The 18,339-nt window shown below is 36.8% G+C and overlaps 1 protein-coding gene across 3 annotated transcripts in view; it reads left to right on the top strand.

Moving 5' to 3' along the window:
- TAF4B (TATA-box binding protein associated factor 4b) overlaps positions 1-18,339 on the top strand; it is a 107,377-nt gene that overhangs the window by 32,667 nt on the left and 56,371 nt on the right. For all 3 annotated transcript variants that reach the window (XM_070778791.1, XM_019986962.2, XM_070778792.1), the window contains 3 exons: positions 1,364-1,984; positions 9,133-9,268; positions 9,970-10,072. In XM_070778791.1, coding sequence (XP_070634892.1) covers positions 1,364-1,984; positions 9,133-9,268; positions 9,970-10,072 — 860 coding nt within the window. The remainder of the gene's footprint in view (positions 1-1,363; positions 1,985-9,132; positions 9,269-9,969; positions 10,073-18,339) is intronic.

The following is an 18,339-nucleotide window of genomic DNA, read 5'->3' as shown; positions in this document are numbered from 1 at the left end:
TAAACACACAGGCCTAGAATTTAGCCTGACTCTATAGCCTATGAAACACTACTTTGAAGTTATCAAATATTACCATTAAGTATTTGCATTTTGTATAGTTTTCTAAGGACTGTAACAGAGCCATTTTTTTTTCTTGAGAATATTTTTTTCATATCCTTGAGCACTCTGGTGGTTGGATGGTGCACTGGGATGAGGGATTTGGCATTTAAGCTTAACTCTGGCCAGATAATCAAGAGATAATTTAGCATACATATTGTATTTATTTAACATACATATTTTTATTGCTATCTCTTTAAGTCATATTACTTTAACATGTCTTTCCAATTGTGTTTTTCCCAGGTCTCCTCCATCTTTGATTTCTTACTTAAATTTAACTAATCACATCACTTCCTATGTTCATGTATTTTCAAAGCAGCTTATTTTCTCCCGTTTTTACAGTTTGAGAAAATAACGTTGAGAAACTTTCTTTCCTTTGATACTATTTATAGATATATAATTGAAAATCTTCAGTTTAAAATTTTTTCAATCTTTTTAATTAAAAAAAGTAAAAGAAGTAACTAAAAGGAAAAGAAGGAAAGAGGGGTCATAGTTCTCATTTGCTTCTTAAGTAAAGTTCTCATTTGCTTCTTAAGTAAAGTTCTCATTTGCTTCTTAAGTAAAGGTGGTCTGACTGAATTTAAGTACCAAAACATGGAAATCTTCCATAAGAGCTCAAGAATTCACCAAAAGATAGTCTACTTGCTTTCTCCTTTTTTATCTTTTTTTCTAACTTAAAAACAAAAGCAAATAAAAATCCCAGGGATGAAAAGGGAGAACCTTCTACTTTTTAGTTTAAGCTGTTTTTATTTTTTTCAGCAAGATACAAAGAGACCCAAACTTTAAATCCAGTCAGAAAATACTCTAGCTCAATTAAGAAAATTGTCCTTGTTTCTGTTATTTTATTTTCATGTAAAGACTGTTTCTGTTCAAAGTCTGAAAGTTATTTAACAAAAACGTTTTTTTAAGATTCTGCTGTCCTGTAAACAAACTTGTAGATACTGAAGTTATGAGTGATCTATTAATGGGGTTTAGATAAATACAAATAAGTAAGATAAAGTGTTTTAATATTTGATACCAAATTGATACTATGGTCTATAAGCTTAATACTGAGACATAATACTTATGAATTGAAAGATGAAGCACTTTGGAGCTTTATTTATATCCTGGATATTGACAGAAGGTAAATGATTGATAACAGATTTCCTCAGCTGAAACATTGATATACTTTTTGTGTTGTCAAGATATGACACACAAAGTAGTTCTATTTTACTAGAGCTCACTTACTCGGTTATCAGTGCTGGTTTTTTTCCTTTCTTGTTTCTAGAAAAGTGTGATTGCCTTACGACAATTGATGCCCAATGCCCAGAGCTTTATTCAGCAGTGTGTTCAGCAGACTTCTAGCGAGGTGGTCACTACTACCTGTCCCACGACATCAACGCCTTCTCCCGTGGTAACAACGGCAGCTTCTTCCATCCAGGCTGAGAAGCCTGCTGTTGTTGGTTCAGAAGCAGGGGTGCCTGGAGTTGTGTCCGTACAAACTCTGAAACCACTTGCTGGTCCAGAGGGAGCAAAAACTGGAGTCGTGACTCTTCACTCTGTGGGTCCGGCTGCTGTGCCTGGAGGGACAACAGCTGGAACTGTCGTGCTGCAGACTCCAAAACCTCTGGTGACATCCCTGCAGAACACGGTGACAGCAGTCTCTCTGCAGCCTGAAAAGCCGGTTGTCTCCGGGACAGCAGTGACGCTGGCGCTCCCCTCGGTACCTTTTGGAAAAACCTCAGCAGCAGCTGTTTGCATTCCGTCCGTGAAACCCATTCTTACTTCCTCTGGGACCACGTCCAACAAGCCCGTCCTTGGCCCTCCACTCCAAATTAAACTCGCGCAGCCGGGCCCCGTGCTCGCGCAGCCAGCCGGTATCCCACAGGCAGTTAAAGTCAAACAACTAGTGAGTATCTTTTCATTTCTTCCTCAGTTTCTTCTTTAGAAAAAGTCCGACATTCAGAAAACTGGCAAGACTAGTAAAATCAACCCCTGTGTACCCTTGACCATTGTTGATCAGTTGGTAACGTTGGAACATGTTGGCTTTGTCTCTTTCCCCTCTATTCACAGGCGAAAACACACACATAGTTTTTTTCCTGAACCATTTAAGAGTTGTTTGCAGAAATTGTGACTTTGCACCATTAAATACCATGTATCTCTTAAGGAAAAGGGTTTCTTTTTCTTTGCAGTAACTGCAACGTACTACCACGCATGGGAAGTTATTACAGGCACAATATTTCCTTTGTTGTCCCAACAAGTTCCTGGCTAGTTTGCTTCCTGATGTTGTTTCTAGTAAAGAATTGCGTATTACCCTTATTTGTCATTTTTTTTTTTTCAGACTCCCTTAATTTAGAACTGTTCTTAGCCTTTTGTGGTTGTTCATTGTGTTGTAATAATTTTAAGTGCTAGTTGTTTTTCAGAATATCCTTTTGTGTAATCTTTTCCTCAAGATTAGATTCGATTAGATATTTTTGGTAGGCTTGTTATTAATACATAGGTGATGTTATGGTAACATTTCTTCTAAAAATTGCTAAGGAGAGAAGGTGACAATGAGGGGAGTAGATGAGTAAGAAGTGATGTTTTCTCTGGAACTGTGTAAGTTGGGAAGTTCTTGGGTAAAAGAACTTGGGTGAAATCTGAGCTGTTTATCTATTTGTGTTTAGATAAACCTTACTCAAGACCAGTTTTATCAGAAGACTGAAAGTACTGTTAAGCTGTAGGAGACAGTACATGGTGAATTAATTGAAAATTATGTTTTTTAAAATAAGTTCTCACCTACCTTGTCCTGTAACAGAACTGTTTTTTTTTTTTTGATTGCACCTGTTCTTTATAAACCTCCATGTTAACGGCTGTGTTTTGAGTCTCTTTGTTTTAGTGTTCTCTGCTTTTTTGGAGTAGTAAAATCTAAGTAAACTTCTCAGCCTTGTTTATGTGATCAGGACAAAACATTAGTATCTGTGGGTGATGGACTTTGAGGCAGAGGGCAAACTTTGGGTGTAGAATGAAGGTGTAGAATGAAAGAGGAAAGATCAGTTTGGACAGTAGTCAGACTCTTTTTTTTTTTTTCATCCCTTCCTACTCTGGCTCTGATTTTCAAGTGGAAAAATGTACCTGCCTCATTATGTTTCTCTTGGGTGTTTGAATTTAATATAAGAGATAAAATCTTCTTTAGAAGCAGTGATTCTTAAACATCTATCTGAACAGCCAGGCTTGGGAGGTGCTGGAACCGTAAATGCCCCAGTAGAAGGTTGCTTTTGGTAACACTGAAGAGAATGGAGACCCTAAATGCCCCAGTGGAAGGTCACTTTTGGTAACACTGGAGAGAATGGAGATCCTCTCTCTGTGTCATAGCTGATTCTTGAATTAGTGCTCATCTTTATTGAAAATCTGTAGCATATCCACCTCTAAGTGATACAACACTCCATAGCTACATAGAGTTTTAAAAACATATCTTGTATGCAGTATGGATTTTGAAATAATTTTGATGAAGGTAAGACAGGGAGAAAACTAAGAATCCCAGAATTTTAAGGGAACAATCTGCTGGTACTCAACAAGCAATAGATCTCAAAGTAGAATCCATTGTCTTTCCTATTAGATTATGGTGCTCATGGCAAGAACTTATAGGTTTCTAGAATGTCTTGAAACAGAAAACTGTCAGGTAATAATATCTTGTGGCCTGCAAGGTGACTCAGTGGTAAAGAATCCACCTGCCATGCTGGAGGCACAGGTTCGATCCCCGGGTCAGGAAGATCTCCTCCTGGAGAAGGAAATGACAGCTCACTCCTGTATTCTTGCCTAGGAAATCCCATGGACAGAGGAGCCTTGCAGGCTACAGTCCATAGAGTGACAAAGAGTTGGACATGACTTAGCAACTAAGCAACAATAATATCTTGACAGCATTTACACTTTATAAGCTTGACTTGTTATACATTAGAAACTATTTCAATCAAGAAAAATGTAACAAAATCCATTGGTAAATTTTAGGGATTTTTAAACTTCTACTTTCATTCTTAAAAGAATGGCAATGATTTAGTTTTCTTATGAATTCTGCTTTCTTGTTTGGCCTTTGTTTCAATTTTAGTCAACAGATTTAATGTCAGTATTCCTACCTTCCTGTTTAAAACAGCAAAAACCAGAGCAGCTAGACTCTGAAGATGCATTGTAATCTGTTTTACAGCAGATTTTTACCTGGGGCACAAAACAGCATAAGCTGTTCTATATGGTAATGCCACAGAGAGGATTGAACTTGAATGCTCTTTCAAATCAACTAATTTAGAAAATTAGTATTACTTAGGTTTGAAATAGTATTACTCAGGTAGTTTAAGAATATCATCAGTGAATTCCTTACAAACCATAGTCCAGTTTAATCCTGGGTTGAAGCGAGGAGGAAAACACTCAAGGTGCTAGAAATAAGACGGTAATCAATGTAGCTTATAAGAAACATGGTGAATAATTATTTACAATGTGAGAATGCCTCGCTGGATCAAATCTGTGGTCCTAAAACTCAGGATGCAGTCTCCAGTAATGGTCTGAACAATGCAAATGTGACTGTTGTTCAGTGTCAGGTGTAAAAGTTTGTGTGGTTTGTTTCCTTTAATAATCATGAATTAAAAAATTCCCGTTAGTACTTTATCCTTTTCTAGCTTGTACAGATTTTTCTGAAGAATTCTATAGGTTTTCTTCCTTCTTGATAAGATGTTTTAAATGTCACACTTTTAAGTTGTAAGAAGCTTCCTAACCTACCATTGCAGGGTTTAGTTTTATCATACATATTTCCCTTATTTCAGATGTATATTTCCCCAGGTGACTGTATTACTTGCATTTCTTTCTTACAGAATTGTAGACATTTGATAAGTGGCCATGTACATTCAACAAATCATTGTCCAACTACTATTGTTTTGTGGGTATAAGAGAAAAACAACTAATTAGTACATTATTAAGGTGGTAATTCGGAGAAGGCAATGGCACGACACTCCAGTACTCTTGCCTGGAGAATCTCATGGATGGAGGAGCCTGGTAGGCTGCAGTCCATGGGGTCGCTAAGAGTCGGACACGACTGAGCGACTTCAGTTTCACCTTTCACTTTCATGCATTGGAAAAGGAAATGGCAACCCACTCCAGTGTTCTTGCCTGGAGAATCCCAGGGACAGGGGAGCCTGGTGGGCTGCTGTTTATGGGGTCACACAGGGTCGGACATGACTGAATCGACTTAGCAGCAGCAGCAGCAGCAGCAATGTGGTAATTTTCAGTTTTATTACACTGAAGTGAAACTGATCTAAAATAAATTAATCTAGAATATTAGGAAAGATTTGTTGTTGTTGAATAGTATTTTTGTCTCATAGTAACTAATTATTTTGAAGGAGAATCATAATGTGTAGGAAACAAAACAAGGATTATTGTTTTATTGAGTCAAGTAGTTCATTCTCAGTTTCTTATTGGACTGACCTAGATCTAGACTTGAGTTATCAGTTTATGGGTTTTTTTTTTCTCCCCTTTTTTTGCATGCTGTTAAAAGAGTGAGACAGAGAAGGCAATGGCACCCCACTCCAGTACTCTTGCCTGGCAAATCCCATGGAGGGAGAAGCCTGGTAGGCTGCAGTCCATGGGGTCGAGAAGAGTCGGACACAACTGAGCGACTTCACTTTCACTTTTCACTTTCATGCATTGGAGAAGGAAATGGCAACCCACTCCAGTGTTCTTGCCTGGAGAATCCCAGGGACAGGGGAGCCTGATGGACTGCCGTCTATGGGGTCGCACAGAGTTGGATATGACTGAAGCGACTTAGCAGCAGCAAAAGAGTGAGAGGAGAGGTAGAATTCAGTTGTTGATTGTAATCCCACTAAGATAGGAATAATGAAAGTTTGGGTGAAGAGACTGAGTCCAAGTAAGGCCTACTGCCATCTATTTGCCATATATAATTAGGAATTGCATAGAAAAATCTTCATGGGCTATAATTTAGTCAGAGTTTACATAACAATAGTCTTAACATAGGTTGATTAATGCCAGCTCATTTAAATTTACTTGAAGAATATATATTTTTTTAGGTTTTATTTTGATACGGGGACATCAGAATTCACAGAAAATAAACTATTGAAACTATATTTACAGGGTATATGTTGTCTTATTTTTTTTTATTCAAGAAAATGTTTTATTATGAAAATTTCCAAACATAGCGAAGTTGAGGTTTATTGTGAACACTGTATACCAACCACCTAGATTCTACTGTTTACAGTTGCTCTACTTGATTTATCCATTCATCAATTATCTTAATTTTTGATACATTTCAAAGGCATCTTCCTAAAATATTTTAATATTAATGTGCATATCATTAACTGCCAATCAATATTTCTTTACTCTTTTCTTGTTTTTAGCTAAAATGTATATACTGTGATATGCACAAATTTAAATCTATCATTGGATAAATTCTGACAATGCTTAAGAGAAAGTGAAAGTGTTAGTCTAATGGCTTAGTTCATGTCCAACTCTTTGAGAGTCCATGAACTGTAGCCCTCCAGGCTCCTCTGTCCATGGAATTCTCCAGACAAGAATACTGGGGTTGGTTGCCATTCCCTTCTCCAGGGGATCTTCCTAACCCAGAGATCATACCCACATCTCCCACATTGCGGGCAGATTCTTGACCCTCGGAGCCACAAGGGAAGCCCCTTGATGATGCTTACCTCTGTAACTCAAATCTACTTTTCAGGATACAGAGTGTTACCATCACCTTGAAGATTCCTTCTCTCCCTTCCCAGTCTTTCTCTACCTGCATACCCCCAGAACCACTGACTCTTCTAATAATAGCTCTTTGTTTGGCTTACCAAGTAGGAGCAGATCTATCATCCTTGGACCAATTTCCATCTCTCTTAATATCAGTCTCTGTTATATGCCTTATATTAGAGTCTAAAACTGTACTTTCTTTGAAAGAACACTGTTGAATTGTTTTATATTTTCTCACTCGTATTTTATTTTGTTCAGCAAGTGTGCAGGAATATGCTGCGCATATGCTCCCAGGTGTTACAGTCATTAGTACAAGGAACGATGGGGATCCAGGATTGTTAAATCAGTCAGCGCATTTGCCTCCTGCCATATACATGAACTTGCACTGGATTGGGCCTAGATTGGGCCATGCACAGCCCTGGTCTTGGAGCCCATGTGAAGGCTCACCTCCCCACTTACTCTGTGCCATGGTCACATGCTGATGCTGGGTTCCTTTGGCTTTCCTACCCCATGCCTCCTGGCTGGTCCCCTAGAGGCCTGGAACCTCCATTCACCTTAGGGGCCAGCCTCTATGCTGTAATTATCATTATATACATATATATATATATATAGAGAGAGAGAGAGAGAGAGAGAGAGAAAAAGTATCAAAAGTAGTTTGAAGACTAACTCAAATTTCTAATAACATTTTATTACTGCCTTTCTCTGTCTGCAATGCAAGAGACCCGGGTTCGATCTCTGGGTTGGGACAATCCCCTGGAGAAGGAAATGGCAGCCCACTCCAGTATTCTTGCCTGGAAAATCCCATGGACGGCAGAGCCTGGTAGGCTACTGACAGTGGGGTTGCAAAGAGTCAGACACGACTGAGCAACTTCACTTCACTTTCATAATCAAAACATGAAAAGAATACCAAATAAAAGATAGTAGGGAAGGGAATAAACAATAGGGAGATAAGTCAGAGTTGTTAGTATTTGTTTTGAGTTTTCATCTGAATGCATGAGACTCTGAATGTATATTACTTTGTAGAATTTAAATCTGATTCCTAGAACTTGAGGATATAGAAGTATGATCTCAACTGAAATACATCTTTATTTTCAAGGGTTCTTTCTTTCTTTCAAGAGTCAGTTCTCATAGAATCATGACAATTGAATTATTCCAACTTGTATTTCTCCTCTAGGGGCATTAGTTCCTATATGATTATTTACTGGGACATTTTGGATTTCTTGTAAGTTACTCTTGTTTAGTAATATGCACTAGATTTAATTTTATTTGTAAAAGAATGTAGAATAAATTATGGGCTTCTCTGGTGACTCAGACGGTAAAGAATCCGCCTTCTATGCAGGAGACCTGGGTTCAATCCCCATGTTGGGAAGATCCCCTGGAGGAGGGCGTGGCAACCCACTCCAGTATTCTTGCCTGGAGAATCCCCACAGATAGAAGAGCCTGATGGGCTGCAGTTCATGGGGTTGCAAAAGAGTCGGACACAACTGAGCAATTAAGCCCAGCGTATAGAATAAAGTAAATACCTCCAGAATTGTTATGAAACTAGATCATTTATATTAGCCATATATGAGTTTGAGGACTTAAAAATAGTTCACTATCAATAGCTGGCTCAAATATATAGTGACTGTGTTTTTCTTTGAAGTGAAAGAACTGTGTTTTTTCCTTCTTTGAAGCTAAAAATAAGGCTCTGTTATTATTTTAATTTCTCTTCTTTTATCCCCAACCCTCACCCTGTGGATTTCTTGATTATCTTGGAGAATGCCTTTAGCATTGCTGTCTTTCAGATACTTTTAAAAAACAACTGATTGAAAGTCATTATCTTTTAGAGGTATATTTTGAAATATTTATGGGTTAAAAGATATACCTGAGATTTGCTTTAAAATAACTGAGAGTGGGAGAAGTGGGTAGGGATAGAGATGAAATAAAATTGGTCAAGAATTAATCATTGCTGAAGCTATAATAATGGTAACAATGGTATAGGTGTTTTCATTTTTTTTGTTGTTGTTGTTCCCTCTGCTTTTGTATATCTTTGAAATTTTCCATGGTAAGTTAAAAGGATGAAAATAAAATCTATTTGGAGATTTAAATTGAGCTGTGTATAAGTTTGAATTCCACTCTGAAAATTACAGTGTGAGATGGTCACGGTTTTCAGTTTTGAGCTAAATAAATTTACCGCATACAAATTTAAACTTTAAGTAGGCTTTCTTCTGATGCTAAGGTAAAGGTATGTATGGTTAAGTGAGGACAGTCATTTGTTCTCTTGTTACAGTTGCAAGTTTGTTCTTTTCTAAAGCAGGTCTAGTTGGAGGACTGTATTCATAGTTCTCATTGTTTCAGGTAGTCCAGCAGCCTTCAGGAGGCCTTGCAAAACAAGTGACCACTCTTACCCATTCCCCAGCACTGACCATCCAGAAACCTGGACAGAAGAAGGTGACAGTGAGCACTGCAATACCTACCAGTCAGTTTTCTCAAGGTAGATAATAACTAATTTCTGCCTCGTCATGTTGGGTTTGGAACATGACAGGTTTCTGTGCTTTTTTTTTTTTTCACCATTATATTCAGAGAAGAGAGATTTCTTTTAAGTTGAGACCTATGGAAAATAGCTTTATTATATTCTTTGTACATAGCCACTTTTTAGGGATGTATGTTGTTTTAGATTAAATCAACACCATTCATGGTATTTTGTAACTAGATAAAACAATCTACTAGTAAATACAGTACTTTTTTTAACTTATAAATTTTGCTATTGCCTTATTTCTTTTATTAAAAATGTGCGTTTTTCTCTACATTTGGAAGTCAGTCTTACAAATTATAAGTCTTTATGTATTTTTAAAATCTACCAATACAAAAGATATAGTATTAACATGTTTCTTTTCTTCATAGTAACACCTTTTCTTCATAGTAACACCTTTTCTTCATAGTATTTTTGTAATGCTGGTAATTCTCTACACAATTTGGGGAACATATAAAAAGAAATGGAGAGGTCTTGATTTTGTGATTTCTTTTGCAGGGAATAAATTAATTGTAATGTTTGAATTTAAATCTAGAAAGCTTTGAAATTTTCTTTGATTATTCTATATGCACTGAAAATAGCTATTGTCCTGAATTTTTCCCTAATGTGGTATGATTGCTTTTTTTTCATTTTACTTTTTCTTTCTTCTTTTGTTTTTATAGCTTCCATTCTAAAGCAAGTTACCCTTCCAGGAAATAAAATTCTGTCACTTCAATCATCTGTTCAGAAAAACAAAATAAAAGAGAATGGAACAATATCCTTCAGGTAAAGAAATTAAATGATCAAAATTTTGCCTGATTTAAGAAATTAATATTCTTTTTAAAAACATAAAAGAGATGACAAAATAATACTTATGTAAAATAAATTTAATGATGCCTTTTGAAAAAGCTAACAGTGCTTTTGAATATAATTTATAAGTAGTAAAGTGCGTAGATCTTAAGTGTAGAGCTCAATGAATTTTGACAAACGTATACCTGTGTAATCTTAATTCAGACCAAGATGCTAAACATATCCATCATCTTTATGCTCCTTTCAAATCAGTTACTTCCAACTCTTGTCTCTGGCAGCCACTATTCTTATGTCCATCACCAAAGATCATTTTTGTCCATTCTTGAACCTTACATAAATGGAAAATTACATTATCTACTCTTTTGCATTTGATTTTTTCACTCAACATGTGTTTAAGATTCATCTACATCATTTTGATTATTAGAAGATTGCTCTTTTGTTCTGGTGAACAGTACTCATTACCTGAATGTAAATTTGGTTATTTGTTTTCCTGTTGATGGACATTGAGTTGTTCCCAGTTTTTAAATGATTCTATAAAGTTGCTGTAAACATTTCCATACAGATTTTTATATGAACATAGATTTCATTTCTCTGTAGTTAACATCTAAGAGTAGTATTATGGGGTCACTAGGTAAGTATGTGTTTTACTATTTAAGAAACTATCAAATTGTTTATCAGAGGGACTGTACCATTTTTCATTTCCACCAGCAATGAGGAGAGTTCCACTCCAATTTTAGTACTTGTTATTGCCAATTCTTTTGACTTTTACCATTCTAAGTATACAGTGGTTATTGTCACTGTCATTTTAATTTATATTTTCCTAAAGACTTAAGATGTTGAATATATGTTCTTGTGCTTATTTGCTATCCTTAACACTACCTTCTTTGGTGAAGTGATCTTTTGCCCATTTTTCTTTGGAGTTGTTTGTTTTTCTGTGATTGTGTTTTTAGAGTTCTTTATATATATTCAAGATCCAAGTCATTCTCTTACCAGTATCCTTCACAGAGCAAAAGTTTTAATTTTCCTGAAGCCCAGTTCATTAATTTTTTCTCTTGCAGATTATGCTTCTCATGTTTTATATAAGAAATGCTTATATAACCAAAGGTTATAGAAATTTTCTCCTGTTCTTTGTTCTCAAAGTTTTACAGTTTTATGTTTGTCCTTCTTGGATCGATACTTTAAAAATTCACCAGTTGCTTACTTAAAAATCTGTGTGTGGATATTCTGTTTTCTTCTTTATATGCTCCCATTTTTAGTTGCATTATTTGTCACAGTATGTAAGTATCTGTACATTAATCCCCCTTCCTCATCCCCACCAATACTTTAGTTGTAGTTCTACTTTTATATTAAAATGCTCACCTTCAGTCTGTTCTCTGGAGTTTTCTCAGTCATCTCTTGTTTGGATGAAATTAGTTGAATGTGGTCCATGCTTTGATCTACCAGGACACCTCTTTAGTATTTTTTGACTTGGGATGTACTTAGTCTTCCTGCCACTGGTATATTTCATCCTTTATTCTGCCACTAGTTCTCTGGTCTCTCTCCTGCAATTTTTATTCAATCTGCTTTTGTCCAAAACCTTTTGAGATAGGGTGAGTGAGTTGAGGAATCAGTCGCCACTGGACAAGAAAGTGTGCACTGGAAATTGTTGTTTTGCTTTTTCATTTATTCTTGTTTTGAAGTTTGGATATTCTTTGTCTTCACGTTGTGCTGAGGCTGTGGTGTTTGTTGTTCTGTATTGCTTGGGGGAAGTAAATGCTGAAAGATGGTGACCTAGACAGTCGTCATTGTCTTCCAATGCAGTGAGTTTTGACAAAAGACTAAATTCATGTACCAAGTACCTCAGTCAAGATACATAGAATATTTTCAACACCCTGAAAGCCTCCTTTGTGATACTTCCCAGACAGTCCCCTTATTATACCTTAGGCAACCCCTGACTGGCTTCTTATCATTGTTGATTTTTCTTTCCTAGGGTTTTAAATAAGTAGAATAGTATAATGTGTATTCTTCGCTTGGTTTCCTTTGCTCAGCATAATGTGTCTGAAACACACCCAGTGTTGTTGCGTGCATTAGTCATTTGTTGCCTTTCATTGCTGAGTAGCATTCCACTGTATGGTGCACTGTGGTTGTTTGCACTGAATTGTTTATCTCTTTAGCCACTGGTGGGTATTCAAGTTGTTTCGTGTTTTTGGCTATTGTGAGTAAAGCTGTTAGAAACATCTGTATCCAAGTCTTTGTATGGACATAAGTTTTCCCTTGTGTAAATATATGAGCAGAGTTGCTGAATCATTTAGTAGGTTTATGTTTAACTTTATAAGAAGCTGCCAATTTGTTTTCCTATGTGGTTGTACCATTTACAGTCCTACCACAAAGTATGAGAATTTATTCCAGTTGTTCTGCATCCTTGCTCAGTGGATGGGTAAATCAGGTTAAACCTGACAGCCAGCTGAGTTTGCTTTACTCCAGAAAAGATCTGTAACTGTGTCTCATAGGAACCAGGGAGGATTTGGCACTACATTAGCAAAAACAAGACCGAGAGCTGACTGTGGCTCAGATCATGAACTCCTTATTGCCAAATTCAGACTTAAATGGAAGAAAGTAGGGAAAACCACTAGACCATTCAGGTATGGCCTAAATCAAATTCCTTATGATTATACAGTAGAAGTGAGAAATAGATTTAAGGGACTAGATAGAGTGCCTGATGAACTATGGACAGAGGTTCGTGGCACCGTACAGGAGATAGGGATCAAGACCATCCCCATGGGAAAGAAATGCAAAAAAGCAAAATGGCTGTCTGGGGAGGCCTTACAAATAGCTGTGAAAAGAAGAGAAGCGAAAAGCAAAGGAGAAAAGGAAAGATAAAAGCATCTGAATGCAGAGTTCCAAAGAATAGCATGGAGAGATAAGAAAGCCTTCTTCAGCGATCAGTGCAAAGAAATAGAGGAAAAAACAGAATGGGAAAGACTAGAGATCTCTTCAAGAAAATTAGAGATACCAAGGGAACATTTCATGCAAAGATGGGCTCGATAAAGGACAGAAATGGTATGGACCTAACAGAAGCAGAAGATATTAAGAAGAGATGGCAAGAATACACAGAAGAACTGTACAAGAAAGATCTTCACGACCCAGATAATCACGATGGTGTGATCACTGACCTAGAGCCAGACATCCTAGAATGTGAAGTCAAGTGGGCCTTAGAAAGCATCACTACGAACAAAGCTAGTGGAGGTGATGGAATTCCAATTGAGCTATTTCAAATCCTGAAAGATGATGCTGTGAAAGTGCTGGACTCAATATGCCAGCAAATTTGGAAAACTCAGCAGTGGCCACAGGACTGGAAAAGGTCAGTTTTCATTCCAATCCCAAAGAAAGGCAATGCCAAAGAATGCTCAAACTACAGCACAATTGCACTCATATCACACGCTAGTAAAGTAATGCTCAAAATTCTCCAAGCCAGGCTTCAGCAATACGTGAACCGTGAACTTCCTGATGTTCAAGCTGGTTTTAGAAAAAGCAGAGGAACCAGAGATCAAATTGCCAACATCTGCTGGCTCATCAAAAAAACAAGAGAGTTCCAGAAAAACATCTATTTCTGCTGTATTGAGTATGCCAAAGCCTTTGACTGTGTGGATCACAATAAACTGTGGAAAATTCTGAAAGAGATGGAAATACCAGACCACCTGACCTGCCTCTTGAGAAATCTGTATGCAGGTCAGGAAGCAACAGTTAGAACTGGACATGGAACAACAGACTGGTTCCAAAGAGGAAAAGGAGTACGTCAAGGCTGTATATTGTCACCCTGCTTATTTAACTTATATGCAGAGTACATCATGAGAAACGCTGGACTGGAAGAAGCACAAGCTGGAATCAAGATTACCAGGAGAAATATCAGTCACCTCAGATATGCAGATGACACCACCCTTATGGCAGAAAGTGAAGAGGAACTCAAAAGCCTCTTGATGAAAGTGAAAGAGGAGAGTGAAAAAGTTGACTCAACATTCAGAAAACTAAGATCATGGCATCTGGTCCCATCACTTCATGGGAAATAAATGGAAAACAGTGGAAACAGTGGCAAACTTTATTTTGTTGGGCTCCAAAATCACTCCAGATGGTGATTGCAGCCATGAAATTGAAAGACGCTTACTCCTTGGAGGAAAGTTATGACCAACCTAGATAGCATATTCAAAAGCAGAGACACTACTTTGCCAAGAAAGGTCCGTCTAGTCAAGGCTACGGTTTTTCCATTGGTCATGTATGGATGTGAGAGTTGGACTGTGAAGAAAGCTGAGCGCCGAAGAATTGATGCTTTTGAACTGTGGTGTTGGAGAAGACTCTTGAGAGTCCCTTGGACTGCAGGGAGATCCAACCAGTCCATTCTAAAGGAGATCAGTCCTGGGTGTTCTTTGGAAGGACTGATGCAGAAGCTGAACTCCAGTACTTTGGCCACCTCATGCGAAGAGTTGACTCATTGGAAAAGACTCTGATGCTGGAAGGGATTGGGGGCAGGAGGAGAAGGGGACGACAGAGGATGAGACGGCTGGATGGCATCACCGACTCAATGGACGTGAGTTTGGGTGAACTCCAGGAGTTGGTGATGGACAGGGAGGCCTGGTGTGCTGCGATTCATGGGGTCGCAAAGAGTCAGACACAACTGAGTGACTGAACTGAACTGAACTAGCATGTGCTCTGGTGAACCTGACTTATTTTCTCCACTCTAACAGAGGCCAGAAAACTAGTGTCAGCCTCAGGCATTTGCCCTTGAGGCAGTTCTACCTTTAGAGTGTGCTCAGTGCTTATTTTTACTGATACTTTTTGACAACTTCTGTGTGGCCAACATTGGAATAAAAAACTCTTAAACTTGTCTAAATTAGAATGCCAGTAATTTCTCATGGGTACATCTAGTCCACTTAATGCCTGATGGAAAAGTGTCACCATTCGCAGATTTTAAATCAGAAAACTTGCTTTATCAGTCTCCTCCTTTATAACTTTTGAATTTTGCATTATTCTAAGAAATCTTTTCCTATCCTGAGCTCATAATGAGGAGCTTCTGTATTTTCTTCCAAAATATCTATACACACCCCTTATATGCAGTAGACCTTTACAAAATCATCAGTAGTGCTTGATTCTAACTGTATAAATAGCTGAAGCAGAAATAACCTTTTCCTGGCTGGGTTGCTTACGTCAACAAGTTACTGAAGATTTCTTCATCTTTACTTTTCTGATTTCAAATGCTCCTTTACCTTTCAGTAAAACCCCAGTTGTTCAAGGGTATATTTCTAGAATTTCATTTTACTGTTGTTTTTGTTTCATTTCTGTATTAATATTTTTGCATTTTCAGTTATCTTCATTATTTTTATATCTGGATAAATTCTCTATTCCTTTCTTATCAAAAATGTCTTGACTTGTTCTTCTTTTACACATAAATTTCAAAATCAGCAGGGCAGTTCTTTTAAAATTTTTTGTTGAGATTACCTTGAACCATAGTTCTATTTGTTAGAGTTCAATAAGGTTGTAGCTGACAGAAAACTGAAGAATAGTGGCATAAGCAAGATAAGATTCTTTCCCACATTTAGGAAAACTGGAAGTAGGCAGAGTGTTACAGGCATGGCATTCTCTTGGTGTTAGGGACCCGGGAGTTTTCTCCCTTCCTTTCGGTTCCTCATACACACTAGTCAGGCCCCACTGTACAGTGTTCTAGATGTGGTTATTTCCTGCATTTTCTTTCCCCATCTTCATATGGACCAATCCAGTTTAAAAGTTTCTGTTTATAGCACTTATTATTAATATTTCAGTTTAAAAATTATCTGACTAAAGAGTCTTTGTTTGGCCAACCCTGTAAAGTAGCTTTTTCAGTCACATCTGCTGTCTTGAAGCACGTATCTAAAGTTACTCTATTTGTTTACCCTTCTTTATACTCCCCAGTCTCTCTCAGAGTTCGTTGTAACTTTACCATTGTGTGCTTAATGTGTAGAACAGTGCCTTGTTCGTAATAAGCGTTCAAAAATTTGTTGAAATAATGAATTTCAAAAAAGAACAGGCATATCTATAATCTTAGATATAATCTATTTTAAAATAAGTTTTATTTTAGCTCTAATATGCACTTTTCATTTTTGTATAGTATGTTCTAGTTATTTGGTTCATATGTGACTTTATGCTTATCTTTTTATAGTGATGTCTTTTTGTTAAGTTTGCTTTCTCAGATACTTAGTATTAATTTCACTTCATTTACTGTTTAGGCAAGAGACTATTTAGGTAAGAGACTCTATTTAGGTAAGAGGAGGTTATAGTGTATGGTATTTGATCTTGTCTTGAGTTAACTGGATGAGGTTAATAGCAGAGTGATAACCGCCTGTATTTTCAAAACTACTTGTTTAAGTGAAAATAACATTTTTGTGACTTTTTCCCTGAGTAAATCATATTTTCTGTTGTGCTTGTCGGTACATCTGGGATAAATAAGGGGAGCTATATAGTGTTTAAACACCAGAGGGTGCCAGAGATTCGTGTTTTATTCTTTATATTTCAGAAGCAGAAGTGACAAATATTACAGTACCTCTGCATGTTTGTGTAGTTAACTTTATTTAAACTGGAAACTGGAAATTTGATGATCATAAGAAGTTATTGTCAATTTTTTTTGAAGAGGTGATACTGTCTTATGATTAAAGTTTTTCTTTAGAATCCTTATATTTTAGAGAGATAATAAAATATTTGTGGATGCATATTATATATATGTGGATATTTATGTATACATGTATAACTTAGGAGGCATTATAGCTAGAGGTTAAGTGTTTTTTTTTTAATTTGCCTTAAAAGACACTTAGAAAATAACATAGGACAAGGTTACATACTGTTTGTACAGATATCACTCCATCAACTTTAATGTCTCATTTTCTTCTTATTGCAGGAATCAGATTCTCTAGTGTAGATTAAACATGTGCTCTGTCTTGATTCATATGTAATTAATTGTTTTATTATGTATTTATACATAATAACAGATGGTTAATCATTCCAAGGAAGGACTTAGAAAACTATCTGTGGTGATAAAATCTTGGAACAACAGGAGACAGAAGAAGCACCCTTCTGAGCTGTGCAGATTAAATCTAGGGTTAAAGTCAACAAAAAATTCTTGGAGGAATTGCCTTTATGCTAAATCTTATTAGACATTAGGTTCTTAAATATTCCTCACAGCGAAATTACATGAATGAAGACTTAGAGATGTGATTGTGAAAGCTTTCAAAATTATTAGCCAAATTTTATTACAGTAAAATGCTATTTAGGAAAAATTATCTTTGTTCTTACATTCAGAATGAACTGGGAAGGAATATACTCTGAAGTAGTTCCTAAAGTCACTAAAGTTTGAGAAATACTGCAATATCTTATGCTATATTTCTTAAAAAGAAGAAAGATGATTTCCCATGGGGAAAAATACCTTTAAAAAAGCATAAAAGGAGAGTAAGCAGGATGTTGTGTGAGTTTATATACTGGCTGTAGTAGGTAATGCAGAGATTATGCTCAAAGGTGATGAAACAAGAATATTGAAGGTAACCTTATTCTACCAGGGATTAGTAATGTAAAGGAAGAACTTGATCTTAAAATGAAAAGAATGTACCCTCAGAAGTTCAAAAGTTGTAGCAATTGGACAGACACTTTAAAAGTATGAAAACAAACTAACATTTCCAAAGTAGGCAATTGAAGTCGATCTGGAATATGGATGGGGCATTGGCAGCTGAAACGTAATAAGCAAAAGGAGCTGAAGACTAGAACAAGAAAGGGAGAAAAGCCTGAGAAAGTCCAGGGTCAGTATGAGCTATTTGATGGTGAGAAATGGGAGGGAAGAGTGTGCTAAGTTAAGGTCATTACCTGGAAGGCCTTGAATATCAGGTTGAGTTCATGGGATCATGAAATGTTTTGTAACAGGAAAGTAATGTGATTTTTTTCTACTAGAGAAGAATTAGTCTGATGCTATTATAAATGTTAAGAGGGCAGAAGCGATTTTAAAAGGTAGGCACAAGCAGTGGTTAACTTTATTAAAAGCTGAAGAATTACATCAGTTTCAGAAGCCAGAATGCAAGCCAGGTGATTGGATAATACTTCTTTAACTTTTGCATAGCAGCCTATTGACCCGACAGAATCTTGAGTTGGAAGCCTTTCACTGCTAAATTCCCTTCTTGTATATCTTTTAGAACAAGACAGGCTTATATCTTTCATAACACCTTCATTAAAAAATATACTGCATCAGACCAGAGGTC

Source organism: Bos indicus, chromosome 24, assembly GCF_029378745.1.
Source record: "Bos indicus isolate NIAB-ARS_2022 breed Sahiwal x Tharparkar chromosome 24, NIAB-ARS_B.indTharparkar_mat_pri_1.0, whole genome shotgun sequence".
Taxonomy (NCBI): domain Eukaryota; kingdom Metazoa; phylum Chordata; class Mammalia; order Artiodactyla; family Bovidae; genus Bos; species Bos indicus.
Note: the sequence above shows the minus strand (reverse complement) of the source record. Positions and strands in the feature narration are given on the sequence as shown.